The sequence below is a fragment of the Varroa jacobsoni genome, unplaced genomic scaffold, assembly GCF_002532875.2.
Source record: "Varroa jacobsoni isolate VJ856 unplaced genomic scaffold, vjacob_1.0 scaffold_309, whole genome shotgun sequence".
Taxonomy (NCBI): Eukaryota; Metazoa; Arthropoda; class Arachnida; order Mesostigmata; family Varroidae; genus Varroa; species Varroa jacobsoni.
The window spans coordinates 239,330-252,990 of NW_019213211.1; the positions used below are offsets into that span (position 1 = coordinate 239,330).

Here is a 13,661-nt window from a genome sequence, read left to right on the forward strand (position 1 = left end):
TATATCGCATAGTTACTCCTCATCCAAAGAAAACAAGCGAGCGGTCTGATCGATGTTCTCATTATTAACAGTTTCTGTGTATAGGAGTGTACAGGGGTTCGAGAATAGTTTTCGCCCCCGAATTGTGCTAAAGGCTACTTGCATAGACCGTAATTTCTTATAGCCGTCCAGCTTCATTATCGGGAGCCGGCTCAATGATAAGGTCAACTCCGGCTTCTCTAGTTCCGTAGTGACGATCCGCCCCACCCTTATAGAGCATCGGCTTCGCGGCGAACCGCCATTGCAGTCTTTTGCCTTATTCTACCCGACCTTTACTATGAGCTGCCTGGACCAGTCAGGGGTTGCGTCCTCTCGCCATCGTTAGATTTTTCTTTCCGCTGGGTCCTTTTCTCCGGACCATAACATAGCTAATAAAGTCGTCACCCGAACAAATAACATCATCATCACGTACCACCAACCGCCTCTGTAAAGCTCCACTATCCCGTTTCGGTTTGAATGTCTTGTACGCTTGCGCAACCAGTTAATAACGAGAAAATCAGCTTCTATTTTTGTTGTGAGAGAAGATCATACCTGCTGGATGGAAGCAGCAAGACAAGGTAGCAAATGCATCTGCATAAGGCGAAGGCAAATCAGCTCTTGACGGTCAGCTATATCTTCTGCAAATCGAGTTCGACGGTTATTCTGTACTGAAAAACGAAGACAGAGAAAGAGAAGAAAGGGGCGCAGAAAGAAAGCGCTAGTGCGGGAAGACTTTGTTGGTGATGAGATTCCCCGTAGCAAAGGTAGTAGTTGCAATAAAGGTAGTTGTATGGTAATACGAATCGTAGCTGAAGCGGCGGCGTTGAAGCAGCTGTAACATTACCAACGTGAAAGCAATTCGAATACTCCCACGGCCGCCCGTTGCTGACTCCACGTTTAGTTTTGTCGCTTCAATTTTAGCTGATTATCTTTTTCACCTCCTTATTTTGCTTTTACTTGATATTTTTGTTCAGGAAATACATTACCGATCATCGGACCTCGTACACAATTCGTGTGACTGGACAGACCACTGCGAGCGAGTTCCGTGTCGTCCGAGGTCTCGAGACTAATCAGACCAACCTTAATCACGCATGGACGGACCGAACGCAAATACGTATCACACACCAACAATCCGGCCTGTGGTACGAGTAGTAGCAGCAGCAGCTGCTGCTGCTGCTGCTGCTGCTTTCCAATGTATATATATGCCGGAATTATTCTTTTTGTTTTTCTCATTGTTGTCAGCGACGAACGTTGAAAGAACGGCGGCTATTCCGTTGCAGTTTGTCTTGCTCTTGACGACTAGCGGCAACTGTCATCTCGACAATATTTGCTCGTAAACAGTGGGAATCTCTTTGCTAAGGCGGCAGCAGCAGCAGCAGCAGCAGCAAGAGAACTGCCGCTTCATGGCGGACAACCATATCTTCGGAGTTACACTGTTGGCTTGACAAAGGGAAAAAGGCAGATATGGCGTCAATGAAGCGCTGCTGTTGCTACCGCTACCGCCATTCCCACTAGCGCTCTAGCAATGACAGAAGATTTCTTGACTTGCTCGAGATGGCTAGTAATAACAATGTCGTCTGCTGCTACTGGTTGCTACTTTTCAAACGTCCGGCTTGTGGACGCTTCAAACTAGCTTATGAGCACAACGACGATTCCGCCAACAAACGCCGGAAGGATTCTATCCATGGTGAGAATTGTATGGCGGTTAATAACGGAAGCCAGTCGAGATGATCCTCTATCATCAAACGCTAGTTTCGATCAATGGCGATTGAAATGACCCGCAAGCATAGGCTGTTTGTCGGTGGCGACCAACTCAATGGTGTCGGCTGTTGAATCAATTTCTGCTGCTGCTGTAGATGATGATAATGCTTCTGCCAATGGTGCAATAGTGATGATCATGCAGTTGAATGCCGTTGAAGGATCACGTCGCGCGGAGGCTGGTCCACCGCCGCTGGTCCGAATGAGGAGAACGGTCATCAACGGGACGGCGAGAAGGCTAAGTAATGTAAACTACACCGACGTAGCATTAGGGACGTCATCAGCAACGAACAAAATGATACGACTATTGGCTACGCTCCGTTTACAGCCGTCAAGAGTGAAGCTGCTGTAAAATGAAAAGTTGCCGTTGGAGACGAAGAGTGGAAGAGATACGGTACATAGGCATAATAAACGGACAGATAGCTTAGATTATAAACATCTTATATCGGTTCTATTGAGCTGCCTCTAGTCGCAAGAAAAGGACTATATTGTCATGCCTTTTTGATATTTTCAAGTGTATTCAATATAACATTAGTACGGTACTACATATCAGGGGGATAAAGCTCCTTCAAATGATTTTCTCAAGGCGTTATCCTCGTATGGAACTGAATAAACCTTGTTATAGCCGAAATTTAGTCTATAGTCCTATAGAGAATCGACAGGGCGATTGCATTTATCGTCTCCACAAAGAGCATCATTTACCATCAGCAAAACACATAGATGCATTTATTATGCCTCTATTAAATGTTCAGTAAATGCATTACCTTTCCACAGATGTATTTATTATAGATTTAATTTCGGTTAGGCATGTTATGCTCTGTGGTTCACCCATCTGTAAACAACAAGGTCAATCGGTTTCAACGCTGACTGGCCCCGGTGTACGAACATCCGTCAAGAGAACGGGTGTCCAGACGGCGGTTACCGCCAAGCTGGAAAAGGAAGGTCGCATGATCACCCGCTATTGGGGTAGAGGTTGGAGAAGATGGCGATACTAACTCAAAGCGACAGAGATCAGCTAGCCGGCCGCTGAAGCAGAAGCCGTAGCTCTGGACAACAGCAGTAGCAACTTCCTCACCTCCCTCGCTTCCTCAACCAAGTTGTGTCAGGTTGGCGTTCGCCCCTTCAAAGCTCCCCAAGGACTCGTATTGAGGCCAACAACAATTCTCTAGAGGTTCGCAGCTTCTTTGTCGTCTCAGCGCCTACTGACAGCCCCCGGTCTTCTAACTTTACCCTTGTAGCTGAAGCGGCTGCCAGCCACGGCTAGGTGCGGGTTGAGCGACTAGCGAGTATACGAGCGGACGATCAAGAGCTAGACTGGTGCACCACCTACAACGAACTAACTAACCCCCATGTCGGAGAGTGTCATGGTAATGTTTGAGAGCTGTGGCTGTCTATGGATAAGGGGGCGGTCGCTTGGTCTGTGTTGCTTGGACGAGGCGGGATAGAAGAGCAGGGCAATTGCTGAGACAAGTGCAAATCCAATGAATCGCTGGCCGTAAAGGACAGGAAAGAGACTGGGTTTGATGTGGCCGTACTTCAGAGGTGGTTGAAGCAGGAGTAGACCAAGTTGCCTTCATCCCTACAGGCTGGAAGGAACAGGGACCAATCCTCGGCCCCACACTTACCTCCTTGTTTTTTTACTACGCATTCGTGTTGTTTGTTATATGTGACAGGACGCCAGTAGAGGAATCAGTCTATTTGGCGATTACTCGAAACGCTGTCCAAATAGATTTATTGTACATACGTAGTTTAATGAAAATCAAAAGGGTTCAAAAAGTGGAAGAGAGGAAACTTCGTAGAAGCCGAGAAGTTTCAATATGGAAGCCTGAGACGGCAGGAAATAAAATTACATTTACTCAATGAATCAACAGATTTAAAGCTATTCACACTGGTTGCTCCGATTGTCTTAGAGCAGAAAACTTCATTTTAAAATAACCGTCATATAGTAGTAGCGGCCGTGGTAGGACTTCAGTGGTATATATATAAACAGGTAATGCCACCTAAATCCGTGACTTTTCTTCTACTTTGTTTCTAAGATTGTACCTAGGTAAAAACATATATTTCAGCGATTTTTTTTCATGTACTAGAAGTATAATTCCTACTTGAGTATTCAATATAATCACCGTCTACCACAAGTATAGCTTCAATCTGGGAGCAAAAACACTTACTGGTCGTTTTGAAAATACTCTTTTTTGTATCCGCAGATAGCTTTTTAATGGTAACCCTGTACTAAACTAAAATACGCTACATACGAAAAATCCATGTGGAATTAATTTTTGGGCTAATAGCAGGTCAAAATACCTAAAAGCGCAAAGAGATTACAGGAAAGTTCAAAAGATGCAAACAGCCTCAAAAAGACTAACCGTTAGATCTTTTTTAGAGGACTGACCCACCCGCTAATTAACTTTTACCCGTTAAAATTACCGTCAATTTTTTGTATAAAAAATCTAAGTATAACAAAATGGGTGTTTAGGCTCTTGTGATAGTTTCTTAAGATCGTCAAGTTTAAACTGTATTAAAGACCGTCCGGATTACATCATGGAAATCCTCTTTCGGATATGTATATGCATAATAGGTCGGTGGCAAAGTCAAACAAGCTAGACGTAGTTTAGCTACATAATATATATATTATTGGGCCCGTTCGTTATATACAGAATTTAACGAGGGATAAATAGGCCAGCTATGAAAGTGACTAGGACGACGATGATCATGATAACGCCCTACCTGATGAATTATTGTGGTCGCGTCAGTTACTCCTACTTCTAGTACTGGTGTCATGGTTAGTATCAATAGTAATGGCTGTAACCAAGAATACCTTTAAAAGTCACGGGCGTCTGCTCGCGCTCCCCATTTCTTTCTCTTTTATTGACAAGCAGCAGTCGCCTATTGACGAAGGTTGTTTATGTCGGACGCGTCTCTTTACCTAAAGCATGCAAGTCCGAATCGAACGGATGGATGAAGCGCGGCGGCAGGTCAGCGAGTCAATTTGTCATCAGCAACTACGACAATGACTACGAAAGAATTAAGCAGTGGACCCTTCAGTCTCCGCCGGGCTTACTAAGCTCGCGCGTTGCTATAGCAATTGTCGAAGATGGCCAGCAGCCAGTGGGGCAATGAGGATTCACGATCGGTGGACTTGAGTGGATACACTCGTTGGGTCTGCGTGAACTACAGAGCTAATGCTCGTAGAAACAGCAATCATTTGTTGAATACCAACACAACGGAGTTACAATATGACTACATAAAACGTGAGATTCAGACAAGTTGGTAGTTATCATTCACGCGACATGCAAGATCACATAGAGGACCCCTGAGCCCCGCAGCGCTGAACGCATCGAAGTTACCAACGCTATCCGGTCCATATGACAACCATCAAGCCGCCATTTTGAAAGATTGGGCCACTTAGTTTACCTCCCGCTCGCACACCTCCGCCCTCCGTCCCGCCTGGCCATAGAAGTAAACAGTAACTCGAATAGTGTTCGCTGCCGTAGAAAGCTTACCAGTCACAGATCGCCGTACGATGAATACTATATGGTACCAGTGGTTTACGAGTGTAGAGCACACAGTGGAACAGAATTCAAATCACGTAGTTTGCCCGGCCAGGTGCGCGCGGGAAAGCTACAAATTGACTATTTCGACGGCGTCGACGGGAGGCGTTCACGTTGCTTTCTCGTGAGAGAAAGAGAAGGGGGTTCAAGCTTAGAGGGAGCATGTTGTATAGGCCGTCGTGGCAAGCGACGAAACGGCTGTTCCAGAGAGACGAGGATGTTGGCCTTGGCATAGAACCCGTAATGAGGGCCCAAGTCAAAGGGAATGATCTCAGGATCCGTACACTCCTCCCTTGTGATTTTCCTTGATGAGAAGAACGTCCTATTAGATATACAGTTTGAAATATATGGGCGTATTTGTTTATATACGCGAATAAGATCGTTTCATCCATCACTTCGGCCATTAAAACACGACCTGAGCGGTGTTCTTGCTTGCGGTTATTCACCAACATTCATTTCACTAGAAGTCGGCAGCCCAATGACCCGATGAATCTCTTTATAAAGGGAAAGTCTCTTTAGCACTGCCTATCTGTCTGTCTAAGGGTTCGTTCGATGGGGCCTGCTAGTTGTATTGGCCGACACACTCGTGAACACATTGCCCTTAGCTCTGCTGGATGACTATAATCAACATTCATGATGGTCGCCTATATCCCGTAACCGTAGTGTCGTGTATGTCCCGAAATACAACGGTGAAGGCAAAATGTCCCTCATCTACAGCTGCTGCTCTTCAATCCAAACAATAATACATCGATATACATTTCTTCACAATCTCTTGGTACACCAGAGTCAACATCGCAGCTTCAGACACCTGTAGCGCTGAAGCGGACGTCATTCTGCTTATCCGAGGTCCCGTATCTGTTTCTAAGGCAATAATAGTTGAACGGCCATTTTCCTTTCATTTAAACCGAAAGAAGATGTTGCTGGTTCGTTTGGCTGAGAACAGCGGTGCCCGTCGTCGACGTAGTAGCCAACTGTAATGATGAAGGGACGCTATCAAAATTTCAGAGCAACGTCTGTATCGGAAAGACCTCAGCAGTTTAGTATATTTCCATTATTATGTTATGTATCTGTTCCGACTAGTCGCTGCTGTTATTGTTGAAATTATGATAGCTCCACCTTCATCGTGCGAAATTCAGACAGGCGCTTTTGCTGCTTCGTTTCTCCTGTCGACTAACTCTTCCGTCACTTCTTTACGTCTCGTCTCGGAATGTCTTTATTATTACGGCCGGCGTTTTACTGTCCAACGCTTGAATCTTGCCACAACTGGGCGGTGTAAAAGGGCAACTCCGATGGGGCCGGACAGATAATAATAATGTCGCTGTCCCTGCGAACGAATCAGCTGTCGTAGTCGTAGTCGTTCACAAACAGTGAAATGCTTCGTTACAAAGTTTGCCAAACCGTATCGATTTGCCGAATTAAAAGATTCTTTTTATAAAAAAAATATACGTATAATAATATAAAGACATATAATAACATAAACATGTACACCTATGTACATACAACAAAGATCTACGCAGTTCATTAACAGTGTTTGAAATATTGGCCTACTCAAATAGATATCAATTATAAGCGAAATAGGAGAACATTTGAGTGGTGGGATCAGCACATTGAAGTTCGAAATTTTTTGCAATACTGCGCGGTTCAGATAAAGGCTGATAGTTATGCTATTGCCGCTGTCAGTGACGATGACAAGTTTTGACAGCATTGCCTCTGTTCGACCTTCGACACACCGAGCGTGAAGCCTGCAAATACTGTTCCTCAATAATAGCTACGAGCAGCGGCGGTTGGTGTCCCATCGTCCTGTCATTGTCGGTGAGTAGAGAAGACAGCACTCTGGCAGGGTAAGTGGGTAAGAGAGAGTCTTGCTGTTTCGAGGGCCTCATCGCCTGGCCAAATAGTCTAGCACGTGATTGTACTACTGCTGCCGCTGCTACGACCAACAGCGACAATCGCCAATCGTTCGATTAGAACAGCCTAGTACTGAAGATGCAAACTTTCCAAAATCAACTTTCTCAGGATAAGGCATCTTTCTTGCCTTACCAGGAGCCGACAGTGTTAACCTAATGAGTGACTTGATGATGGTGCTAATGCTTATTCTCTTCGCTTATTTTGAACGTAAGGAAACGATCCGACCAAACGTGTCAGCTTGATAATTGTTCTGGATCGATAGGTTAGGTTCCGATACGCGACTACAGAGTACACTAGTGTGTGTCTACGCTATTTATTTCTCATATAGATGATTAATTTCTCCAATAACAACTAGAATAAACAGCTCACTAAAATTACTCAGAAGACGTTGTTTACGCTTACCGTCCTAGTATCTTGGAGACGCAGCCGTGTGAGACCCGCAGCTGTCGGCTGATGTCACATGGTCGTACGCCCTGGTGGGCAAGCTCGACAATGCGTTGTCGAACGACATCGGGCAAAGGCCGACCGTTGACAAACACTCCGCCCAGTTGGTTCACGCCGCCGTGACCTGCAATAACATCATAGACACGCAGAAAGATACTCGAATTATCACTTACTCATTAATTGAACATTTCCGAGATTCACTTTTCTTGGCATTGCAGAAGTGGATAGTCTTTCATTCTTTTGTTCTAATCTTTCGTTTCATTAGGTTTAAAAAAATAGCACTCTGCAGATTTATTTATAGAAAAATGTTATTTTTGTGTTCATACTTAGTTCCGGATGCCGTTTTCTGCAAAAAGCAGTATTTCTTCTGCAAAGTGTTAAATCAATAAGATAACAATAATAATAATAACACTGGTAATAATGTACATCTGGCAGTGTAAGTAGGCTCAATCTACCATAATAACTCTCTAGTAGTTATTGCTTGGTAAGAGGCCACGCCACGCTAACACAGTCGGGCGTGCAGATTGTACACGGGTTAAGGAGGTCCCTCTTGTGTGGGTCAGTAAGTGGATGGCGGCAGTGACGACGACCGGGGCGGCGTGAGTGGTGCTACATTATGTCCGTGTTGACTACTCAGTGGCCCACCATTAGTCGGCTTCGGGAAAGAGAGTGCTCCTCATAAGAGCTTGGGCTCCGTTTCGGCCAGCCTAGGGCTGATTTGGAATAGGACAGGGAAAGGGGGCACTCCTGGAGGCTACTCCCGGTAGCAGTGGGTACGACAGAGCACTACTACTAGTGACGCTCGTCCGTGGTGTGCCAGTGTGAGCACAAACGCGAGCCACTTCGTTTCTGCACCGCCGACAATCTCGTGTCCCTTCTTCTACATGTCCTGTTTCCACAAGCTGTCGCGTCTTGTACATTGGGGGAGAGCAGCGGGGACTGGAATTGGCTTAGAGCCAGGTTCGAAAGCGGAGAAAACGACTCACACATACACTCACATACTGGACTGCTGCTGCTGCTACTGGTGCTTTCTCGAAGAAGTTGCGACGATCGAGCAAAGGAACTGGTCCTCATGAGAGGAGTGTACCTTAGTCGGCCCTTCCGGGAGTGGGCTTGAGTAGCAGAAGAAGAAAGGACTCGTGGACAGGCTGCCTCCCTGTTCGTACATCGTTCGTTGTCGCGCTGGGAAGCTGTAGGAAAGCTACGAAGACTACTAGTAAGAGAAGAGGAAGCAAGAAGAGGAAGTGGAAGATTTATCAGGAGCTCGAGGGGAAAATGCCACCGTTGAGGCTGTGACGGAACAACCAGAGGGCATCGGACGGCTGCTAGTCCCAACCCCCCGCAGTAGTAGGGGCTTCCGAACGGGATCTCACTTTCTTCTGCTCTACAGGCTAGACCAGCCAGCATTGCGGAACAACTCCCGCTCCGCAACTCAAAAGGCAGCTGTAGCCTCTAAATGGGGCTGTGTCTGGCCGACCGGGTCTACCCCGTTCCCGTACGCTACTCCGTCTAGCCCGTCGCTCGATCGAAGTACTATACCAAGTGAATAGCACAACTCGGCAATCCGCGTAGCACTCTCTAGATTTGCAATGGCAGTCGTAGTACCTAGAAGAAGGTTGCTGCTGCCGCTACTGCTGCTGCTACCACCAAAGAGTAGCAGAGCTCCACCACCGCCATCAGTACATACGGAACAGGAAGAAGAGAATCGATTGGAAGGACAGAAAAAAGATCCACCGGCATCAGTAGAACAAACAGTAGTAGTTGTAGTAATAGTAGTAGTAGCAAAACAACAACAACAAAAATAAGGGTGATTGCTTGCTTCTTCAATGAAGGAAGGTTCTTGGCGGTGGCAGGCTTTCGATTCAAGCCAGGAGAGAGTGGCCTACCGGTCAGTCAGACCTTCATACAGTAGTTCGTTGGTGCCTATTGTGATTATCGTTGTTACCATGTTTCCATCAGATTCGCTCTTCCTTCTCGGGACTGCCAATCAGCAGTTTCTTCGTACGACTATGGCTAACTTGCTGGCAAGCGGTAGTCGGTTGCCTACAATAGAACAGAGCACGCCGGAGAGGACTGTAGTATCGCGCGGGTGCTTGGCATTCTGCCGAACAGAAGGACAACGACGCCGATACAGGCGAATGCTGCACCCGTGCCACCGGTACCATCGCGAGAGGCCTCTACAGAGAGCGCCGACGGTAGCAGCAGCGGCAGACTCGATGCGCGGTTCAGGTCAGTCTATCCGCTGCTGCTGCTAAGCTGGCGGAGCGTTTTAATCACATCGCTATCTCTCAGCCTGTTCCTATCATCGCGGCGGCGATGACGATATCATAAACTCATCGCGATAACGAATGAGCACAAGGCAGCGAAGAACAAATGCGCGCAACGAAAAGTCATTACGGATCACGAACGAGTGAGTGGCTAGATTGATAGCACCGGTATAACAAATGATTAGAGGGTGAAAAATATGCAAAGGAACTTGTTCTGTTGGCTTTTAATAGATACATATTATAGTTGTTGCAACGACAATGGTACGATCATTTCCAATTAGCTAATCAAGTGTACGTGGAAAACACATTAATGTTAGATGTTGGAAATCCAGCAGATAAGGTCAAACTGGCTCTTGAAAGCAACGACAAAGATGACGCTAAAAAATGGAAAATAATCTTTATGTGCTTTACAAACGCAAAAGCTATTCAAAAAGATAAAGTTATATAAAAAAAAAAAAAAACGTGGTCAGCAAAAATCAGAAGGAAAAAGCCCTCATTGCAAGGCTGCTAGAGGCGACAACAAGAACACACGTGTTCACATTCAACAATTTATCTTCCTATGCGCTCTAACTCGCTGCCGGCAACGTCTGCGCACAAACGGCACAACTGAAAAAGAAAATCACTTTCATTTTTAATTTTTATCAGCAGCTTCGTCATTGTTCTACTACCCGATGGGTAAGTAATACCATTTTGGGGCAGCGGACCGGTGTGCCACACCGTTGCTAATGGTCGAGTCTAACCAATGTAACACCATACATGTCTTTGTCCTTTCGTAAATCAGCGCTCAAAAACACAGCGCGCGCTGCTGCTGCTTAGACGGCGGGTTAAGCGGCGTTGGAGGTCCTTCAAAACTCTCTTTCACTTACCCCTATGTTGTCGTTTGGTCTATAGCAGCAGTCAGTGACGTAGCACCGACGAAATGGCACTGGTTCATCGTATTTTGCTGCCGCTCTTAGCCTGCCTTCTTTCTCCACTATCCAGTGTTTCAATCGTATCGTTGTCGTAAGTATTAGGGAAAAGGAGAGAACGAAAGCTGCCTTGTCTCGTGTTCGGCCGTTCCGTGAGATCTGTTTGTCGCTTTGCGGCAACAGCGACCGAAAAGCGCTATGGAGGAGATCGCGTTCGGCGACCTGGGATAGCGGACATTTTCTTTTTGCTGCGCCTGGTGTTGGTGCTGGTGGCGCACTCTACCGTCGCCGAAGCTACTAAGGAACATCTTTTGTTGGTGCTGTTTACGAGACCCACCGATACGTCGCATTACTTCCAAATGGTTTTTCTTTTTCCTGTCGACCTTTTCGTCTAGCACCGGTAGTGATGGCTATGTTTGTTCTCTTCCCGCTACAGTAGATGCCCCCTTCGCTAACTCCCGTCATTCTTATTATACGGAGACGGCAACGGCAAGTAGTACCGTCAGTGTCATAACCACCCGCTGTTTTGAGCTCTCTTGTTAGACGAGAGGAGTGAATTAATCATATTATTGATACAGCACCTTCACGCGGACCCATACACAGAGAGAGACGATACGCAGACACCAGGCAACGCATCTACAGTGGACTTAAACAACGGTAGCAACAAAACAAAAACATGAAAGATGACTACCCAGCTCTGCCGACTACGTAGAGCCCCACAATCACACGGGCATAAGGACTACCCCTAATGGCAGGCATATTGTCCTTTAGAGCAGTGGGCAGCATCTCGGTTACGGAGGTAGGTAGGTATACGCTTTAGATATATGTAGGCATTACACAAAGCTACGGCGGATGATCGACAACTAACGACAGCCCCAAATACAGTCGTCATTGTAGAATGATGTGCGACGATCAAATTGAGTCAAATATAGGCAGAATACCTGTGAAACGAATAGACTTGGTAGGAAGTACACTACGAAATGCGAATCCGATCCTTGCTTCAAAAAGTTATTAAATATAAAAGGTGTTCAACAGTAGACGATTTCGGTCAATCTAATAAAAACTATAAATATAGTATATTACATAAGGAGAGAGTAATTTGACATTAACTAAGGGTTACCTAGTGATTAAAGCTTGCGCCGTTACTGACCAGTGTAGCATGGGTGCATATAGCTAAGGCGCGCTTATCTCAACGATGGATGGCTGTGGTAATGGCCACAAGGATAAGATCTGTGGTCATTTGACACGACTGCGTATCACGGCAGACGGCAGATATAGCTGCTTTTTTCTATCGGTTGGTAGCTCCCTGTTCTTTGGCAGGGACTTTCTCATAACATGGCGTTATTTTTGGACTTGCTGTGATCTTCTATTGTGCACCTCCTGTTGCGCGTCCGGTGCCTGCTAAACATTGAGTCGATTGTGCAGCTCGAAAATTTACGAGATTGCAGAAAGTCATATAGCCACATAGGCAATACAAATATGGTACTTAGATGTGGGGTAGCTGTGAGGTGTCGTACCCGATCGTATCTGCGACTCGAAATGCATTTCACAGATTGTAAACCACCAAATCTTTTACTGTAGAGTGCGTGGCTTCGTGGTTAGCTGGCAAAAACATCTCATTTGTTCTCAGTCTAGTTCCCGTGTCCTTCTGCTATTGCCGCTGTTTATCGCCTGAACAGGTCACACGTATCCACTAACAGAGTGAACTGTTAGTGCTGCTGGTCCCTTCTGTGATTGTGTTAACTGAACCAGTCGGTACATACATACACAGGCAGAAAGAAGGACAAAACAAGCACTGGCATAGTGCTTGCAAGCAAAGATCTACGGAGACTTGCCGCCGAATTTGTAGACGAATATATAGGCATAACTATCGCTGACCATCACTATGAGAACGGATAAAGTCTACGCACGGTCTAAAATAAAAAGAGCAGTTTGTTTATTTTTATCTATTTTCCTCTCCTAGCGACCTCCAACAAGGTAAATGAGAAAAAAAAAGTGAAAAGGTCTTTTTTTCCATTCCCGCCTCGAAGGTTTTGGGCGCTCGGCTGGGGAAAAACACGCCACCTCACCATTAGCCATTGACATTGCGCCGGAAAACGCGACTGCATTGGGAGTCACTACGACGCAACGGGGCCTGCCTGCCGGCGAAGTTCCTAGTTCTATAGACAATTGGCGCTGCGAGCCAAACATCAGCGGCAGGAGGGTGTGTGCACAAGGAAGGAAATAGAAAGTTAGTTGAACACTTGAAGAAATGATATATGCGTGTACATATGTGGTCTGTGCTTGTTCTACCCTTACGAACGTTGCGGCTGTCACTCGGACGATTTCGAATGCAACTTCACGGCTATTTTTCGCTGTTGCTGCGTCTGCTCCTCGGGCTCTCGAGTTCTCCTCGAAGCTCTGTTTTCAGACTTCGCGGCCATTGTGGATGGAGAGGGACACAATGAATGATGATGGCATCCACGAAATATAGCCTCCATTGCTCTTTTGCAGTATAACTTGCGCTTACAGGCGCAGCATGGGAGTCGAATAGCTATGCGCTAGTGCACGATTTTGCCTAAATGGCTAGTATAGTTGAATAGTTGTTTAGCAACGCTACTGATTGATTCGGCAATCGTGCCGGAAGAGCGATGTTCGAAGGGCCGGAACTCAGGCCGTCTGAAAGGGCTAATCGGCCCGTTTATTGGGGAGGGGCACTCTATTTCGCCACAGAAGGCTTGTTAGAGAGCTCCTTTTTCTAGTCAGTGCAGCTGATACTCTCCCTCTCTCTCTCTCTTACTCTCACACGCATACACACACACATATATATA

At 46.2% G+C, this 13,661-nt stretch overlaps 1 protein-coding gene across 1 annotated transcript in view; it reads right to left on the reverse strand.

Annotated features, from left to right (window-relative positions):
• Positions 1–13,661, reverse strand: part of LOC111259233 (uncharacterized) — a 93,854-nt gene that overhangs the window by 47,031 nt on the left and 33,162 nt on the right. Inside the window, exon 3 of the mRNA XM_086967808.1 lies at positions 7,635–7,800. Within this exon, the coding sequence (XP_086823934.1) occupies positions 7,635–7,800 (166 nt within the window). The remainder of the gene's footprint in view (positions 1–7,634; positions 7,801–13,661) is intronic.